Here is a 20,188-nt window from a genome sequence, read left to right on the forward strand (position 1 = left end):
ATTTGCAAAACCTCTTTACCACTTAGAGCTGAGATTCATTTTCATATCAAGTCTCTAGCTTGTTCTTAGTGTGAAGTTAGAATTAATTGCTCTGAGGATGATCCTCATTATCTTTATTTTAAATTTCTGTCCTTTTTGTGGTCTTACCCTGTTTGGGGTTTGCTATCTTTTAATGTAAAGAAACAAGAAATGGAAACACAAGATGAATCCAAAAGCACCTGTCTTGAGCATTTGTGTTTGTCATGTGTTTTTGAGAGTCACACTGGAAGAAAGACAAGCAGTGTTTCACGTAGCTCACAGATCCTGGCCTCTGATTATTCTCCTGAGATTACTTGTACTTCCTGGCCCATCTGGGATTGGGGACTTGCTCATTGTTCTAGTCCTAAACCTTTTCCCTTGGGAATAAAATCCCCGAGTTCTTTGAGTTGACTCGCCATGACTATTCTCAGCTTGCCCTCCCTGGAAATGGCAGTGATTTCAGCTGCTGCTGTTTGCACAAGGCAAAAATCATCACCTCTTCTCTCCCCAGCCTGACCTTTGTCTGTCACTCCATCACCTGAAATTTTAAAAGTATTACATACAATGTTCAATGAAAAAGCATAGTGCTGAACAGTTTGTAAAACAGTGTGCCTTGAATGTAAAAAAAGAATAATTAAAATGAATATCTGGATTTGCCTAAGAAAGTATGGAAGGGGCCATGGGATACTAATAAAAGTAGTTATTTGCTTGTGGAATATAGGTGGAGTTCAATTTGAGTAGGTGGGGGACAGGGTGAAAGTGAGAGTTTTCACTGTATCCTTTTATAATTTGAACTATGAAGATGTACTGCTATCTAAAAATTGCTCATTTAAAATTAACTTTAAAAAAAAATAAAATAAAATAAAATTAACTTTAAAAGGTTTTTTTACCTTACTCTTGAAGGGAAATTGGAAAACATTACATTACATCTGTTGTGGGAAAGTTGAAATCTTTGTAATTATCAATTTAGTTTGGAGAATGCAAGCAGTAGGTTTTTGGTTAGACACCTTTGGGTTCAACCAGATTCTGATCTTGTGATTGGCAAATGGTTTCACCTCTGTGAGTCTTGATATCCTTATCTGTTTGAGGGAACTAAAAGAATTGCTTAGCCTGTCTTTCAGGAATACTGGGAAGTGTGATGAGAAAATAAATATAAATATGCTACCTAAACATCAAATAAATGGATGATTACTATCAGATTTCTGGAGGAAGTTGTGACATTGATTTCCCAAGAGGAGGAGGGGATATAGATCTCACCATCTTCCTCTTTATAAGCTCTGGTCAAGTTTCAAACTCTTGTATAAAAGAGTCTGGTGTACTTCTTTCATATTTCTGCCTTACAAATCTAAAGAATCTTTGGCCTCTGCTGGAAGAAAATTCACTTTAAAGAAGCATCTATGTAGCACCTTTTTTTGATTCTTCAAGAGTAAAAGCTCTTTACTGCTGATGAATAATAATAGACTTAAGCAAATGGGGAACTTACTGGTTCCTGCAAGTGAAAAGCTCAGGGGCAAACAGCTTATAAATTTGGTTAGATCCAGATGCTTAAAAGCTAAGATTAGGAAGCTGTCTCCTGGGCATCCTGGGTGGCTCAGTGGTTTAGCGCCATCTTCACCCCAGGGCCTGATCCTGGAGACCCAGGATCGAGTCCCATGTAGGGCTCCCTGCATGGAGCCTGCCCCTCCCGCTGCCTGTTTCTGTATCTCTCTGTGTCTCTCATGAATAAATAAAATTTAAAAAAAAAAAAAAAAAGGAATTTGTCTCCTTTGAGCCTATGTTCCTCAGTATGGACTTTTCTTATTTTAAATTAGACTTTTATGGAGGCAAAATGACTACTTACAGCTCTAGGCTCATCTGCAGCTAGTTTTAACAGATACGGAAGAAGAGAGAGCCCTCTTTTCCTGTTGTTCCAGAAATTCTTAGACTGGATGTCATTGGTACAGCTTGGGCACAGCCGCTCTCTGAATCAGTCACCAATGGCCCTGATTGGATAAGCCTGGGTGTCCTAGAGCCCAGGATTGGGGGTAGCTTTACACAAATCGCATGGACTGAATGAGGAGGAAGGTGGTTCCTCAAAGGCTATCAGGAGGGCTATTTATAAAATAGTAGAAAAGGTGGGCACCTGAGTGGGTCAGTCAGTTAACCCTCTGCCTTCGGCTCAGGTCATGATCTAGAGTCCTAGGATTGAGTCCTCTCATCTGGTTCCCTGCTCAACAAGAAATCTGCTTCTCCCTCTCCCTTTGCCCCTTCCCCCTGCTTATATGTGCATTCTCACTCCCTCAAATAAATAAATAAACACATACATACATACATACATAAAATCTTTAAAAAGATAATAAGTAGAAAGGATTAGAAAAGAGTGCTAGACATACCTTTCCTCCCTCCTTCAAAAAACAAAAGCAAAAACTTAGTGCAATACATCATTTTGGGCGTGGTGGGGATGAAATGATAAACAAGACATCCCTCATAGGGATTGGAGTCATGTGAATATGCAACTATGTCCACGTGTTGCAATGAAAAAGAAGTGCTATAACAGAAATAATAGTAATAGCTAACATTTATTTGGGGCTCTCTAGTTTCTAGGTACTCATCTAAGCAGTTGAGCTTTTTAACTCATTTATTGCCAGAAGAACCAGAAAATGTAGCAGCTGTTCTCCCATTTTGTAGATGAAAAAGCTGAAGCATAGACAAGTTACTTTTTTTTAAGATTTTATTTATTCATTTGAGAGAGAGACAGAGATAGCAAGAGAGAGCACAGGGAGGCAGAGGGAGAACCAAGCTCCCCACTGAGCAAGGAGTCCAATGTGGGGCTCGATCCCAGGACCCCAGGATCATGACCTGAGTGGAAGGCAGACACCCAACCGACTGAGTCACCCGGGTGCCCTCAGACAAGTCACTTTAAAGTGCTTTAGAACAGTGATTATTGCCTCTAGTCAGCCAGAATGGTGATGGCGCCCTGCAGGGGGCGCTGTCTGAAGAGGTTTTTAGGATTGTAGGAAGATTTCACCAGAGGGAGAGGCCAAGGGTCTGATTCTAGAAACAGCACAGGAATGGGGCTGAGGAGGTACAGGGAATGTTTAGGAAATGGCAAAAAGTAAGAGTAAGGTTACGCTTTAACAATGGACTTGTGGAAAAGGATGAACAAGAGATGGACAAGGATGGTCCACTGGGACCAGCTATACAGCCTGGCTGCGGCCTGGAGGGGCTCGGCTTCTTCCCTAGTCTGTCGGATTTGTAAGCAGGGGAGAGACATGGATAGAAATGAAAATAGCCAGCCCCCTGAGCATTTTTCGGGGTGGGGGGGGGATGTTGGCTTTATTTCACTGCCTTACGTTCTTGAGATGTTTTGGAAAGTCTTTACAAACGGCCCTTTGGGTGGCATTGGAGTGGTGGCTTCTTTAAAGGACTTCCCTGCACTGTAGTGAAGGGTCTTTTAAAAAAGGAGACTGTTTTTATTTTTATTTATTTATTTATTTATTTTGACATTCTGTTTTCTGTAACTGCTGTTGAGGTGAGGCAAAGCCAAGCCGGGCTCTTATGAACACTTTAACACAAGACAAGCAGTTCCCTGTTCCTGTCACAGTTTCACAGTGAGCCATTCAGCACTCACGGCCAAAAAGATAACACGGAACTCGTATTCAATAGTCTAATTGCTCTTCTGTTTTGTTCTGTCATTAAACAGCCTTAGAATTGAGAATTAGGACTCTCTTTCCTCGCCAAAAGAAAACACAAGTGGCTTGTTGACTGCAAGATTGACTCTCACAGATACTCCCAGAGTAGTGTAAAATCCTGGCGGCGCATCCACAGCGAGACGCTGGTGGCATATGCCCCGGCCTCCGCTCCTGAGTGCAGGCTCCGTGCCCAGAAGGACCTCGTAAATCATTGAAAATTTATGATGAGCCCAGTCGTGTGCTACACCCCGTTAGTTGGCCGCCGTCGGTCCTCTACACACTATAGCCTTCCTTCTTCAGAGCACAGAGACTTTTTCAGATGAGCCATAGGACAGAGAGCTCAGGATTTTCCCTTTGGCGAGCCCAGCCAAGAAGTAGAAGGGGCAGAACACAGAAGCCTCCTGTTCATAGAGCTCTGCCACAGGCCTTGCTTGCTCCCTCCTAGGCTGGAGGTGGGCAAGGGGCAGCAAACAAGACCGTTAGCATTATTGGCCTGTCTTCTTTTATTCATTTATGCCACAAATGCACATATTTTCTGAGTTCCACCAGCCTGCAAGGTGCTGTCGGGAAAACAGCAGTAACAGAAACAAGAATTTTGGTTCTCGTCGAGTCTGTGCTTACAGAGTAGGTCCCAGTTCAGAAGGGGTGATGTGTTTTGCAGGATACAATGGATAAAGGTGAGAAGAGGAACAAGCTGGTCCACACTGGGTGTGTGAGGAAGGGATTTCCAATAAGGTGGCCTCTGGGCAAAGACTTGAAGGAAGTGATGGAATGAGCTTGGGGGGTCTGGGGAAGTCCCATTCTGGTAAGGACAGAGGCCACCATGCAGGTGCTTGCTGCTTGTGTCAGGGGACAAGCAGCAGGGCCAGAGGGGCTGGAGCAGAGGGAGCCGGGAGGGAGTGATTAAGGAAGGATCCCACGTTTGGGAGAGGAGATCCTATGGGGGGTCAGCCTCTGGGGGGCTTTGTGAAGACCATGTCGAGGAGCAGAGAGAGTGTTCAAAGTCAGATGGACAGCCATTGGATGCTTTTGAAAGCTCTGTCCTTTTCAAATATTTGAAAAGCTGGAGTAAAAGCATGAAGTCAGGAAAATGGGAGCACAATGCATCCTTCACTGCTTCGAAAAACGTGCGTGCTGTTGTAATCACAATTGAACTGTCGGAACTTTAACTCACCCAGTCCAGGGAGCAAAACAGAACTCCGGGGTTTGCTTGATCTTCCTGTAAAAACCACACAGGCTCTTTCTGATGGGGGATAAAAGTGAGTAACCATGAGCTATTTACTCAACTGGTAACAATACTTTTCATGGAGAGACCTAGCTACTGCCTCCAGTGATCTGTGCCCTGCGAAGTCTCTTCCCCAGCAGTGTTTGTGAGGCAGACATCCTGACATCATTGCTGCTGTTGCACTGATTAGGGTGAACTTCAGAGTCAAAGAGCAGCTGGCTGGATGCTCGACCTCAGATTCGGAGGCTTCAATAACCCGCTTTGCTCTCAGGGAACACAGAGCTAACTCATGCTGTTCACCTGTCACAAATGACTTACTTTACTCTAGAGCTGTAGGGACCCTGGATGGGCTGGATTAACATGCTAAAGTTACAAGGAGTATGGTTCCGACTCCTTAGGAGGAATACATTCCTAAGACTGACGGTGACAGATATCCAGAGGAGGCTGTCCAGCCTCTGAATGTTTTCAAGCAGGTGAACACATCTGCGGAATGTTCCTGAAATGACTCCTGCTTTGTGCGGCCCTGTTGGACGAGAATGACCTCTCAGACTCATTCCAATGCAGAGCACTTCCAAGCCTGTGAAACAGTGTTCAGTGAATGTGCTCTGCAAACATACAGACACTATGTAAACATGAGGCAAATATTTTAAAAGATGAAGAGTGTGATACTTGTTCTTCTGGGAGAGCTGTGGTTGAAACTTTGTGCCTTAGCAACATACTTTCCCTGCACAGTCCCTGCACTTTGTTCCCTTTGGCTCCATACACAGTTATCTGTTGTATGTGTTAAAAACATGCTCAGCCAAAGACCAAACAAATCGCCAGGGCCTTTTCCTATCAGGGCCCATGTATAAGAGGTAGAGCAAAGAACAAAGCTGTGGGTTTTGATTCCTGGCAGAAAGCCAGGCTGCTGCTTCAAAGCTCCAGAATTTTACAAGGAAGAAAGAGGAGGGATTTTTCAACTGAGATTAAGTTAGAATTAAAGCAACAGAAAGCTTGAAACTAAAACTGAAGCGTTCTCTGGGATCCATACTAGAAAGACAGAAACAAAAATGGGATATGTTCTGGGCTCTCAGAGTATTTTTTTAGTGCAAGAGTGAAAACTTTTAAAGATGCCAAGGCAGAAATTACAGAATGGCCTTGATTAATGAATGATACAGGATCATACAGCATTGGAGCTGGATGAGGTATCTTTCAGCAATCCTTGAATCCAGTGGTCAGGGTTCCTCTGAACCACCTGCACAGTGTTAGTGCCCCATAGTGTCATCAGGGGTGTTGTTTGGCTCCTTGTGCTGACAGGAGGTGAGTTCTCTTCTCTTTGACAGAAGCTTGAACAAATCGAAGCTCTCCTGTAGTAAACAGCTCTTGTTTTACCTAAAAAGACAGCTCCGTCTGGCCCCCCACACCCAGTTAATTTTGTTCATTGAACTCACCAGCAATTAGGGACCCCTGGGTGGCTCAGTGGTTGAGCATCTGCCTTTGGCTCAGGCCTTGATCCTGGGTCCTGCATTTAAGTCCCGCATCAGGTTCCCCGTGGGAGCCTCCTTCTCCCTCTACCTGTGTCTCTTCCTCTCTCTGTGTCTCTCATGAATAAATAAATAAAAATCTTAAAAAAAAAAAAAAAAAGAACTCACTGGCATTTAAATGAGCTGTTGTTACATGCTTCTGGAGGGAGGGTGGAGTGAGGGGTGGGTTGCAAACTAAAGGAAGAGGGGGAGGTTCCGTGTATGTGTCTATTTGAATCCATGAGGTGTTCATTATCATTCTTTTGACCATTTGTTCATTCACTCATTCATTTGTTCATTTTCTGATTTGTTTACTTTCTGATTCTATCCAAAAACATGTTGACGAAACCGAGAACAACGGGCACAGATGCTAGAAATAACATACAAATGAAGTCAGGTCTCTAAGCAGAAGGAAACAGATTTCATCCATGAATTGTCATATGAAATCTGTGTTAATATCAAATGTTACTCTGACCTTTCTGGCAACCAGGATAAAAGGGAAATACACAATTACTGGTTATCAAAAAAGGAAAAAAAAAATTTCAATTTCTTCAAGAGAGACTAAGTTTTGGCACTCTGGGGCTCATGTCATTACTGAAGACTTTCAAGTGCTTCATACAAAACTGTCAGCCCAGGACACACCCCCTTCTCGCTTCTGTGTCTTCAGAGTGTCCCTGACAGATCACCAGGAGCACCCTCAAAAAACACATCCTTAGTGTTATTATGAGTCCTGTTTCTATGTGTCAGGGCAGGGCTTGGGGTAATGGAGTTTAGTTTTGGTCTTGAAATGATGTTCATGTGACTCTAGGATTTGCAAATTCTGAGGCCCAGAATAGGAATTTTCGGGAAAATCAGAATCCAGTTCTGCTGTGGCTACCCAGTCTCCACCAATGTACCTTTCCTTCTCCCTAAAGAGCCCTAGGCCCTTTCTGTGGCCCCTTTTTGCTGTGTCAAGGTGCTTTTTCAAACAGGTCATCTAGAAGGAAGAGAGTTCTCTAGAACACACTTCGGACAATATTGGCTCAGATAATTAGTAGATTATATTAATTTTATACAGCATCTTGGCCCCTCGAAGTGGGGAGTGGAGTTAGCCATGCAGGGTTGCAGAATGTTATATACACATAAGGTGAATACTGTCAAAATCTTACCCTTGGTTCCTAAGACCCGTTCTGAAGTTGTAACAGGAATTTAAATTCTTCCAGAACAAGGAAGAGACAGTGTTGAGATTCCCATCGCTTGACGTGCCTGTGAAAACATGACTTGACTCCATTGTCCTGACTTGGGATTTGTCAGGGGATATACCAGAACATGCTAGACCTTTTGAGTATGGCAAGGAAAAGAGTTACAGAGATCTGACGTGTTGGACTTTTGTGATAGATGGTGTGAGAAAACACTGCAAAAGTAGTTCTTTTTCTCTGGGATTCAAAGGAGTTACCTGAATATTTACTGAATGTTTGTTTGGTTTTAATGTAAGCATAATGTATTCTTTGTATATGTTGCATATTCATGGAAGCCTCTGTTTTAGAATGCCTAAAGAAAAGGAATATTTCAAAATGAGAAGTAGCCTGTTTGCTCTATAACTGATGTGAAATAATGTATCTGGATTCTTGGCCAGACATCATCATTTGAAGGACCAGGCACAGTGGCTGGGTTTCAGAGCACGGGCTACAGTCCTTTGCTCTTGTCCTAATTAATTATATTGACTTCAACCACATGTTTTGGTAGACTCCAGAAAAACTGGAGTTTGAGCCCTCAGATGAACAGAATAAATGTGCTCATTCTACTTGGAATGTTTTTCATAATTATTTTAAGCAATGACTTGATTCTTACTTATGCTTATTCTTTTTAAAAGTATTAGAAAGGAAGATATCCACAAGACAAAGTAGAGAGGAGCTGATAAGAAGGGGCGTTCTTAAGGAGTTGCCTGATCAAGGTGAGGAAATTAATCATACATTTAAAATAACCTGATCCTTTATTCTTTGGTCTTTCTTTCATTTTCTTTTGAAATTTAAGATGATCATGGTCTTGGGGAGATAAAGAAGTGAGTATGGCACTCTGGGAATCTTGCTTTAATTCCAAATGCCTTTTTGGGCTGCAGAAAATCTAAGGTATTCTAGAAAAGAAATTCAATGACCTTTTTGGCGAATCCTTCACCATATGTCACTAACCCTAAAGCTCTACAAAGGTATGTGGGCTGAAGATACAGATAAGATACAAATTCTTACATGACTTCTCTTCTGTTCTTGAGCTTCATTCCTTCTATACAAGTTAACTCTGTTGTTTGAGTAGATGCAGAGCTATTGCGTCCTGCCTTATGGTTTCCTACACCTACCAGTAAAAGCAAAGGGAGGGAAAAGAAGTAGTAAATGTATCTTTTGTTCTTTATACTCTATAATACAATCAAATGTACAATCAATAAGGCACGAATGAACAAATTAAATTAATCTGCTTTATGCATTCTCTCATGTAATTTTCCTAGTATTGCTCTCTTTTCATTTCTTTGAATCTAATTGTCTTTCACCTTTTCACTAACAATTATTATATCCAAATATTTTTTTTGCCCTACCCCTAATTATCTTTCCCTTTCTTCTCTATCCTCCCAAGGTAGAATCTTGCTCAAAAAGACAAGGCTTAGGGCAGCCCGGGTGGCTCAGCGGTTTAGTGCCGCCTTCAGCCCAGGGTGTGATCCTGGAGACCCAGGTTCAAGTCCCACGTCGGGCTCCCTGCATGGAGCCTGCTTCTCCCTCTGCCTGTGTCTCTGCCTCTCTCTCTCTCTCTCTCTCTCCTCTCTGTGTATTCTCATGAATAAATAAATAAAATCTTAAAAAAAATAAAAAAGACAGGGCTTAGATAGAAACCCAAATAGACCCCCAGGAAGAAGACACCAAGATTGGTTATTTCTCCAAATAAGCAATACCAAATAAATTTCATCATTCCCACTACTCTTAAAACTAAAGGAAATTTTTGTTGCAAAATTGTTGATTTACCTCATGCCTTCCCTTCCCCCACCCCCTGGACATTAGCTGGGATAAAGTACTGTTATTATACTTTTATGGGAATAAATAAAGTGCTATTAATTTAGAATTAAAATCACAGAATTCTTTTCCTGGTAAATGTTCCTTGCAAAGAACATCTTTTGGAATTCACTATTTATAAATCCATGTGACACACTTTTTCCAACATCTGAATAATTCCAGAGTGGAGCTAGGAAATGCTTCACTATTTCACTCCTACTTCAAAGAATATTGGGAAGTCTAGAGTGAATAATGCCCTTGAGCCCTCATAATTTAGGCATTTTGTTTCAATCTCTGCTCATTATACTTTAATCATTCTGTTTTATGAATGAACTTTATGTTTTCTCTGATTTTCTATTATCACGAAGCTATTTATTTCCTATCTGGGACTTCTAAAAATAAAAAACACATCCCTAATTTTTTGTTTGTTGAAAGTGGGCTTGCAGTATCCAAATTTGTCTCCCCTCTAATTTCTCCAGGGGTAGGAGAGAAATTACAGATCCACTGAGCGATTACCTTTCTGGGGTGGGCTAATGTGATTGTTTGGTGTCATTTATTTGGAAATTTTTTAAAGAAAGAAAAAATGGGAAAATGATTGAAACTATTAATGAGTATGAAAGACAGATATAAAGACTCCCTTTGTTCTGATTAAAAATCATACCTAGAAAAGAGTTGACTTTTTCTAAAAACAAGTGACATTGGTCAAATTAAAGAAATGGTTAGTATTGATTGGCTTTTGTACTGCCTCATCTGTTAAACTATGCACTTGATGGTTTACAATTTCCTATACTTATTTCCCAGAAATCTGACACTAGTTGACCTTTTTGTCACTTCTGCAGACTGAATATTAAACGTTTTAAAACATCAAAGAACAAAACAAATTTTCGCCTAAACATAATGTAATCGGTTTAATGCTTGGGAAGTCATAAATTGCTGAATTTTACTTTCTGCCTTTTTTATGGTCCCTATACGAAACCAAAAAAAAAAATGACCTAATCCTTGAAAGTTCCTGGTGATGCCGATTGTAAATTGAGTCTTTCCCCTTTTCAGCCAAGGACGGAGAAAATAGTTTTCTGTCATTTTTCCAAAAACAATTATGTTGAAAATTTCGGTCTGCTTTCAGCCCTAGCCAGAGACTGGAAGCTGCTGTGCTTGGTGACAACCTCCTGTCTTCTGCCAGTGAAGAGTCATTTTTTTCCTTGATCTTCTTGACCTTGCATGAGCTCTTAACAGTTATTGTCAATTATGCCCTTTAATCGGGGAGCTGGATCGACTCTTTGAATCCCTCCAGCTACCCTGGGTTTGACCTCATGCCATACCACCCCATACCCTCACTCCCAGCTATTATTATTATTCCTTTTTAGATGATCTTTTTTACACTAACATCTAACTTCCATCTCAAAGTTCAACAATTGGTCTTCTCTCCTGAGAATTCCTAGGTCTAGTCCAAGTTCATTCCTTATTTTCTGGCTCTTTCCTTCCATCCTTTCTCTAAGCTTTAGCACGAGGGCATGGAGATATTGCTTCCTGCTGTGCAGCCTCCTTTTTCTCTCCCCCCATGGCGTACTTTTTAACCTTCTGATGAGTGAATTGCTCACTGTTTGGTCACACATAACTTTCTACTCATCTCTGTTTCTCTGTTAACTATATCCCAGAGACACTTGTTTGACCAAAGAGAGGGAAGGCCCCCAAACACCCTCCTGCTACTTGTCTCACCACTGATGTCTGTGGGTGCTTTCTCTCTCATTCACTTGAAGTTTACAACCTTTCCTGAGTTGGCTTTTTCCTTTGCACACGAGTGCTCCTATCACTTATAACCATGGCATCTTTCTCAGCTCTCCTTTGCTGGCATGTTTGCGTGCATTCTAATGACTTACATACACTATATCAAAGATTCAACTTGTTTTCACTCTACAATAGTACACAAAACTAGAAAACTTTTTCAGTGTACACACACAAATCAATTATTAATAACTTCAGTTCTCTGCTTTATTCTTGAATTTATATTTATCACATCTAGGTCTCCTTTTTCTACCATTGTTTTCATACGTGCTAGCTTTATTTCAGACCTCAAAGTAAGTATCTTTCCACATTGTTGACTCTGAATATTACGTGAAAATCCAATTTCTTGTTGCACCATGACAATGTAATTTTCTCTCTGGCTTTTTTTGTTCTAGATTTTAAAATCAGTTATTTAACCTAATAATAAAGAATTTTAGCATAATAAGAGTTAAAATATAATTAAGTTTTCATTAACATGACTTTAACATATTTTTGTTGAAATACTAAAGCCAAAGTAATCAAAGATAAATTTATATTTGAGTTACCTAAAAATTAAGAGTTTTGTATAAAGAGATGGTTTTCTGTTTTATTTGGGATTTTCCATTCTTACATTAGTTTTTAGTTTTCCTGTGTCTAATATCTGGATGTTAATGTTACATTGTGTCTCCTCTCCCTTGTTTTTAATAGTGAATTCCTTGGAATCTAATAATAAGAATCAAGAATCTTTTAGTTTCCCTTTGGCTTGACCTATACTCCTTGAAAAGTATTACCCTAATTTTATTGAAATAGTTAAGATTTATTTACAATGGCATTGCCTTCAATTATCATCTATTTTACTTTTTTATACAGGAATCAGACTGTAGGTACTTGGAAGTTATGTGGTTTAGCAACGATTGCTTTTTCATTTTGAACATGACATAATTCCATGATATGTATTTTTATTATTAAAATGTCATGCCTATTTTTATGAAGAAGGCCAATGGATTTTATTGTTGAGCCAAACCAGTTCAATTATACTTAATGAAAATTTGAGAGATGATCTCTGTTTTATTTATAATCATTGCCAAAGTAAGATTAATCAAAGACTACATAAAAATAACTCTAAGCATGCATTTCTTCAAGTTTGCAAAGTCAAAACTCTTTTTTTTTTTTTTTTTTTACTGGTGGTAGCAAAGCCTCTTAAAATGTTCTAAATATGATCTAGGGTTCATCTTTTCAAGCATCACTGAATTAAGAGTTTATGCAAAATGTCAATCACATTAGAAACTTCTAGAAATTATGAAAGTTCAGGGATTAATTAATATTAGGTATTTCTGGTTTAGATAACCTATTAGAAATTTTATTTTCAGTTGTGATTTTTTAAAAGTTCCTCTGTAATTACTTTTTTCCACATTTTCTTTCCCTAATGTTTTTAAATTATCATTAGTCCACACTAAAGGCTTTTGGTCAGTTATTTGTAACAATTACCTGAGTACATTTTAATATCTCCACCAATAAGAAAATGAAAATAAAATTAGCCTCGCTACCATCTTTCCCTGAATACAGAGTGGCAATTTTATTCCTATGTAAAGTTAACATATCACAGATGCAATCATCTGAGAGCGGTGGTTGTGTATTTTCATATTCGCCTCTAATCATTTTTATGTGTAATTACATTTCGTGTTATTTGTGTATTTATATTCACTTTTTGTTTTCAGTGCTTGTTAAAATGTTTATTCCATTTTTCAGATTTCTCCTATTACCATTCAGTTTGTGAATGACAAAGAAACTCCAAAGTACTGATTTCAACAAAGCCTCAGCACAAGAAGAGAAGGGCTCTGTTGCCCCGGGATATTGTATAATTAGGATAATAACTTCTACTGTCCTGAAAGGGCATGTGGACATCCCCTCCATTGCTGCTTTCCCCCAAGACTAAGGATTTTCTAGCTCTTTCATTTGAATGAATTATTTAGTAAAACATGGTGAAACTATGCAGGATGTATTTGGTTCCCAGGGTGTGAAACATGAACCCAAACCCTACAGTCCTAGTAACTGGAAAACTGGGTTTTAAGAAAGCCATCAAATTAGACATCTAGGTGTTTCTTTCCCCATTTTAGATGGAGATGTAACAGTTAACTTTGAAAATTCAAACGGGCACATGATACCCATCGGAGAGGAATCTACCCGAGAGGAAAATGTAGTAAAATCTGAAGAAGGTAATGGCTCTGTAGCTGAAAAAGCACCACCTCTGGAAGAAAAGGCAGAAGATAAGAAAGGTAAAATCAAGAGAAACTCCATCTTCTTTTACTTCAATACAGCTCAACGTTGAGAATCAGGTCTTAGTGTCCAAGTAGTGACTCTTAAGACCAGTTAGAGAGCAGGTTTGCAAATACAAAGAAGAGAGAAATTTCAACGAGTGAAGAGAAATAGGATGGTTTTCTCAGCCAGATGCATCCATTTTGTAAGCACATAATTTAATTTTTTATTTAAAAGCATTAGTTAACATTATTAATCAGAAGGGATAGCCTCTTCAATCATTAGAGATATCTGGGAATATTATCCTTTCTTCAGGAGTTTTCCTTCAGTATTTAGTCTTATTTTTAGAAAAAAATGCCATCAGTCTGAATATTTCTTTCTCCTAGTTAAAACTGACCTGTGTGAGCATGTCAATATGGAGGAATGGAAGAATATCAAAACCAAGATGACTCTTTCAGCCCAGCATTGTCCCTCCAAAAGTGGGAGCTTGGCTGATGGCATCCATACACTCAATATTATAGGTTCTAGTCCAGGATTCTAGACATTTTTGAGAAAGACCCAAGACTGTAGTTCCCAGAGATGCTGGGGACTTTGGTTGTTATATTGACCACAGTCTCAGCTTCATGATTTGTCTGTGCAACTGGAAATTTCACAATATGCCAGGGGCAATTATACCATTCCTGAAGGCTTCTTTAAAGACCTTGGTTTCTAGAGTGAATATACTATAGTCAATTAGGGCACCAGCAAAATCTGTGTCTATCAAGGATCCCTCAAAACATTTCACAAGTTCCTCATCACTGCCTGATTGATTACCTCTCCCTGCGACTGCTATCATGTGCAGGCCGTGTACTTAATGCAAACCTGAACTGAAACTCCTACAAAGTACGGATTTGTTGGGAGATTCTAAATGATTCCATGCAGCATAGAAATGAATCCTCAGGAAACAGACTATTTCCTGTTCTATAATGTCTCCTTCTGAGTTGGATGGCAAAAATTTCTCAGACCTAGCTTAGGTCCTGTAGGCATTTTGAGAATTCTTAGAAACTGCTGAAAGCATTCTCTTCCTCTGTTCTTGATCCAAATCCTCTAAAGACAAAGAAAACGAAAGAGCATTTGACAGACGTTGTAACTTAAAATCATCTTCTCTTGAAGTCCATAGCTTTTTATTTGCATATAAATTAGCCTGTATAAACTTTGGAAGCCTCTATGAACAATCTGTTATTATTTTGCTTTATTTATTCAATATTAAGAATAGTATTCATGGGGCTTTACTTAGTCCTGTTCTATTGAAAGACTCTGGTTAAATTTACAAATACTGATTACAAGAAGTTAACTAATGTTTTAAATGATCATATTCCTGGAACATAAAGAGAAAATAGACCTAAACAAATTTCAGTGGTATTAATTTGAAAGTATTCATGCAAGTAGTGATTTTTTTTTTTTAAGTCCAACTGTCCTGTCTCACCAAACTGTTAAATTTCAAAGCCATCTGTGGTTTGTCCCTGGTATGGCTTTTTCACATTCAAGAATCACACCCTTCATTATGTAATAGAGCCATCATTGGTGCTTACCTGGTCTATGTGGGATGTCAGTCAGTGGACTGGCCAAACTTCAAAGGAAATGTTTCCTTATCAACTTAATAAAAAGTTGTTGATAGTTTTATATTAATTAAACCAGCAGGTCTTAGTGTTCTAAAAAGATGGCAGACCTCATAGTCATAGGTCCATGGATACATGAGAAGTGTTTTTGTTTAATTTACTTAGAATTAGTACGTTCAGTTCTTTTTGGTCAAACGAGATCTAAGATAGCATCTTGCTTGGCTGGTCTGTACAGAAAGAGATGGAATGCTGGACATGCTGTCATACCACCAGTAAGGCAACAAGGCCTCCCCCTCACTGTGTGGATGGCGTGCCTGCCAGAGCCACACTGAGAGTGAGGGAAGGCATTTGGTATGGAAAGCCATTTCCTGAGAATAAAAAGAATGTCACTCATAATTCACATTACATTGTATTTTGTTAAGTAAAAAATGCCTCATAAACAAAGATAACCATTTATTTCTCTGGAAAGACATTGTTTAATTCCAAAAAAACAACCCAAGATTCACTTTTACTTCTGGTCCTTTCATGGTCTCACTAGCATGCAAATCCACAATTCCATATTCTTAATTCATCCTTTAGGTGTTCTTAATTCCCTTTGTGGGGGGTGAAATGATCCCTTTCCTTTCACATTAAGCCAATTTATCCAAGAATGCTATTTCATCTATTAGTTGATCATATTTGCAAAACCATATTAATGCCTTTAAATTCCCAAATGCTTGTATACCTTTTTAAGATAATATATCAGTATTTTAATAATTGCCACATCAGTGTCAATGAAAACAAAACAAGTGACAAATGCCCTATACACTGTATTGTGTGTAGGTTCCACCAAGGACCCTTAGGTTTTTCTGGGGCTCCAGATGGCATTGGAATCCAGAGTTGGTACAGTGATCTTGGACTTCCTATACCTAACACTGGAGACTTTTCCCTTAAAACCTTCAGGGCTTTTAGTCTCCCATTATTCTTTCTCAGTAAGTGCCTTTAAATATACAAGAAAAACTGACCTGCAATTTGCTATACATATATTGGTGTTAAATATAAGAAATCTGAGAATTATTTGGTATCAGATCTATTGAGGTATTATAGAGAGCTTTCAAGGAAGTAACAAGTGACTTACTTACATTTGTTCCACAAATAATAATGAAGATCTAACATGGTAAGGCTTTGCTGGGGCCAGGAAAGGAGTGGCAAGTCAAAAATAGTCTTTGGCTTCCAGCAGATCCTAGGCTATAGGAGACCAACATGCAAACTGGCAATCGCCATACAAGATACAAAGTACTCTGGAATGCCTGAGGACATGCAGCCAGAGAAGCTTGCAATGGGGATCAAATTTAGTTCTTAGAAGCAGATATTTCCAAACTGAGATCTGAAGGAGACAAGGAGGTAGTCAGGTGAAGGAAAGGAATTGGGGCAGAGGTGCTTTCTTGGCAAAGGGAGGGTCATGTGCTATTCTCAGGTTTGTTCCTGAGTGTTGACCTGAACACTCCATATGATGGAAGGAGCCATAGTACAATAAATAGCTATCCTCCAGACACATTGTTTTAGAACATAGTATCTGTATCAACGCAGAGCGAATAGGCACCCCTTCCTTTACCACGTCTGGAAAAGATAATACTCATACACCATTAGTTTATGTCATGTCATCAGGTCATATGGTAATAATAAAAAATATAATGACTTCATTAATTACCTCTCAGATACAAGCAGAGAGTTTTTTTTCTACTAACGTGGTGGTAATAACTATAAGCCAGTCATATTCATTGAATAAACCTCATGTTTAAAGCATTTTGTTTAATGGGTTATGACATTTTAGACAAACGGAATTCATAGTTTAGTCAGAAGAGCATACTGTTTGCATACAGGGACACACACACCCCTTAGTGTTCTCCACAGAGTATATACATAAATACTGGCTATATAGCAAACATGCACACAGCATTGGTAGAGTTCATAGAGGACAGAGGTATGGATGGTGCTTGTCCACAAATGCCAAGAGCTTGCATGCAGCATGTTCAATTTTAACCTAGTTGGGATTGTCACTCCCAACTGTCATAGAGTGAACATCTCCTCCCTCCCAAACCCAGAAACTGTATTCTTTGGGGTGCAGTTTTAGAGTTTGAAACCTTAGAAAAAAGAAAGATCTCAGTGATAGGCCTTAGAGGACAGGCTAAGACCTGCAAAGGTTTGTAGCATGAAAGAGAATTGAGATCGCCAGTGCTGCAGATGAATCTGATGGGCTCTCACTATGGAGAGTATCATCAGGCTTGATCTCTGTGCATTATGCAACTGTCTAATCTTACAGAGTCACATCAAAAAGTATTTAAAGGGTAGGCCCATGCCCTATGTCAAAAGACATGGCAAGTCAACATAGATTTATATATTTTATGTTAAAATGAAGTGATTTATGGGTGGCATCAACTTGTATTGTTCTCAACTCTAACTGACGTTGGTGACTAAGTGGCCTTCTGGTTCAGACCAGTTAGGTTAGGAGAGTCACTACTTAGTTAAAAAGACACACTATATGAATAGAAAGGCACACATACAAAGTAGCCTCTGGAAAATATTGAACAAGTAGCTCAGACCATAAATACCAGTAAGTTCAGGGGCAGGAGGGGACTATGGTAGGTTTCATGGCTGAGGGAAGATAAAAGAAAAGCTTTATTGATTACCTATTATAACTTGAATCATTCTTATGGTAGTTATCTACATGGACTGAGGGAAAGTAGTGAATGACAGTCTCACTTTACACTCACTAGAATGAGAAATGAAACAAAAGAAATAATAATAAAATGCAATGCATTCTGATATTAAAACCTTTCTGGTCATTCGATAATGGAAGGATATATTCAGTAAAGTTTTACTTATTAGTCTTGTCTTAACACTGTCTTATGGGTTTTTTGTTTGTTTGTTTGTTTTATTGTGCTTCATTTTTCAAGAAATACTGCTTAGCTCTTTGGACCAGAACTGTGTTTTAATTTATTTTAATTTTGATCAGCCACCATTAGAAACAATACAGATGCGAGGACATGAATAAACATTCAGAGCCTTCACTTTCCATAATGAGAGACTCAGACTGTTTCTCCTCCAGTTAGGCAAAATCTTGTGAGAGGCTTCTGTCCTTAGGTACGACTTTTTTTTTTTTTTTTCTTTTTAATGAATTTCAACCCTTGTCTTTCCAACGTTGTTACTTGTGTTTACAGCAAAAACAAATTTGATATTTTGGGGGATTCTGCATCCTCTGTACCTGTAGTTGTGACACTATTTGAAAAGGACAGAGGAAGTTACTGGAAAGCAGGAAGCTGCCCTTTTGCGCTGCGAGAGCTCAAGAAAATTTTAATAGTTAAAAAAAATACTTTATTCATCAGTACATTATGCTTCCTAGAAAAAATGCTACAGAGTCTTCTTTAGCATAGAAAATGATTGATTTTTGACCATAATTTGAGACAAAGCTCAAATCACTTTCTGGTTGGTGGGGCTTGAGTTCTCCTGAGAGAAAGGCCCTGCACAGAGGACATGAAGGTCAAGGAATCTAGGCACTGCCTTGCTGTCAGTTTTCATGGCATTATGTCCAGTGCACTGATCTGCCACTCTCAGTGCCCTTCAGTTCTGTTCAGTTTTTTTTTATTTTTTAAGATTTTATTTATTTATTCATGAGAGGCACAGAGAGAGAGAGGCAGAGACACAGGCAGAGGGAGAAGCAGGCTCCATGCAGGGAGCCTGACGTGGGACTCAATCCTGGGTCTCCAGGATCAGGCCCTGGGCTGAAAGCAGCACTAAACCGCTGAGCCACCCGGGCTGCCCAGTTCTGTTCAGTTTAAGTTTAGCACTCACACCCATATCCTCATTCAGGAGCCACCAATTCATGGCCAGTGTTGGCCCCTGACCATGGACATCGACACTCATCCTGAACATAACTTCATCAGAGTAACTTATGCTACCCTGTTTTATCACAGGAATGATTAATGTACCCAGTCAGTGCACCCCAGTTTGGCTTTCAGCCTTTGCACCTTTGATCCTCTTTACCCATGACTGTTCTGTCCCTGGTGTAAACAACCCCACTGGTTCCCAAAGGCCCAGCAGCCATGTGTTTGTATCACTGTCGCCATATGTCTTGCTCCTTCTATTTATATGGTGTGTGTCTGTATCAGTCTGCTTCTGTTCACTTTCTCATTTGTAGAGAACACTGAAAACCACTCTGAAACACCGGCAGCTCCTGTTCCATCTCCTCCAGCTCTTCCTAAGCCTAAACCCAAACCTAAGCCCAAAAAAACACCTGTGCCTCCAAAAGGGGCTGCTGCTGGGGCAAGCCCCAAGGCTGACGAAGTGCCTCCTATTAAAAAAATTACCAAGGCTCCTGGTAAGCAGGCCCCCATCCCTCCACCCAAGCCAACAAGCCGAAACACGACCCGAGAGGCTGGTGAGTATGCCCCCTGTGGGCTGGAGTCTAGGGTATTTGGCTCTGGGGTGGGGCTCATTACTTTTTCTAGGAATGGTGGCCTTTTTGGTATCTGGTGTCTTAGAATGTAACACCAGTGGATTTTGCTTTGACCTAGAGAATACCCAGGAGATTCCTTTGTTATTGTCTCTACCAAAGGAAAGTCAACCAGTTGATTAGTTGATCTCATTAGTTTTTGGGTGAGTAGACCTTTTTCATCCTAAGTATCTACTATCTGTATAGGAACCAATAGAAGGATTCAAGGTGTAGTGTGCCTGATGAATAGCAATGATCTGATATCACATTATTTGCACATCACCTGGCCTTCTGCCTATTTGAGTTTATGACTGGCTTTTTGGCTTGGTTTTTCCTTCAAGATATCTTAAGTTGCATATAAGAATGTGATACTTACATCTTTGACATTTTTGCCAGATCTTAGTATCTTAAATCTTTCAGCATACATAGTAGTTTCTCTACTGACAAATGGACAGAGGGTTCATATCACTCAGTCCAGCTCCACCCCACCCCTCTCTACTGGAATCACAGTTGTTTCATCCAAGTTGAAAGTCATGTCACATGCTCAGTGTTCACTGTCCACCCCCATTCTGAGACTTCCATGTATTATGAGGAATAGCATCCTACTAGGGTAGTTACAAGTCACTATTGCACATCAACAGGTGTGGTTTGAGCCACCTACAAACAACATGT

General features: G+C 39.7%; 1 protein-coding gene across 3 annotated transcripts in view; it reads left to right on the top strand.

Annotated features, from left to right (window-relative positions):
* The window catches only part of PHACTR2 (phosphatase and actin regulator 2), a 189,245-nt gene that overhangs the window by 115,586 nt on the left and 53,471 nt on the right, over positions 1–20,188 (top strand). For 2 of the 3 annotated variants that reach the window (XM_038526225.1, XM_038526224.1), the window contains exons 3-5: positions 8,269–8,349; positions 13,309–13,467; positions 19,223–19,462. In XM_038526225.1, the coding sequence (XP_038382153.1) occupies positions 8,269–8,349; positions 13,309–13,467; positions 19,223–19,462 (480 nt within the window). The remainder of the gene's footprint in view (positions 1–8,268; positions 8,350–13,308; positions 13,468–19,222; positions 19,463–20,188) is intronic. The other variant, XM_038526226.1, reaches the window with a different exon arrangement.

The sequence above is a fragment of the Canis lupus genome, chromosome 1 (genome assembly GCF_011100685.1).
Source record: "Canis lupus familiaris isolate Mischka breed German Shepherd chromosome 1, alternate assembly UU_Cfam_GSD_1.0, whole genome shotgun sequence".
In the NCBI taxonomy this organism is placed as follows: domain Eukaryota; kingdom Metazoa; phylum Chordata; class Mammalia; order Carnivora; family Canidae; genus Canis; species Canis lupus.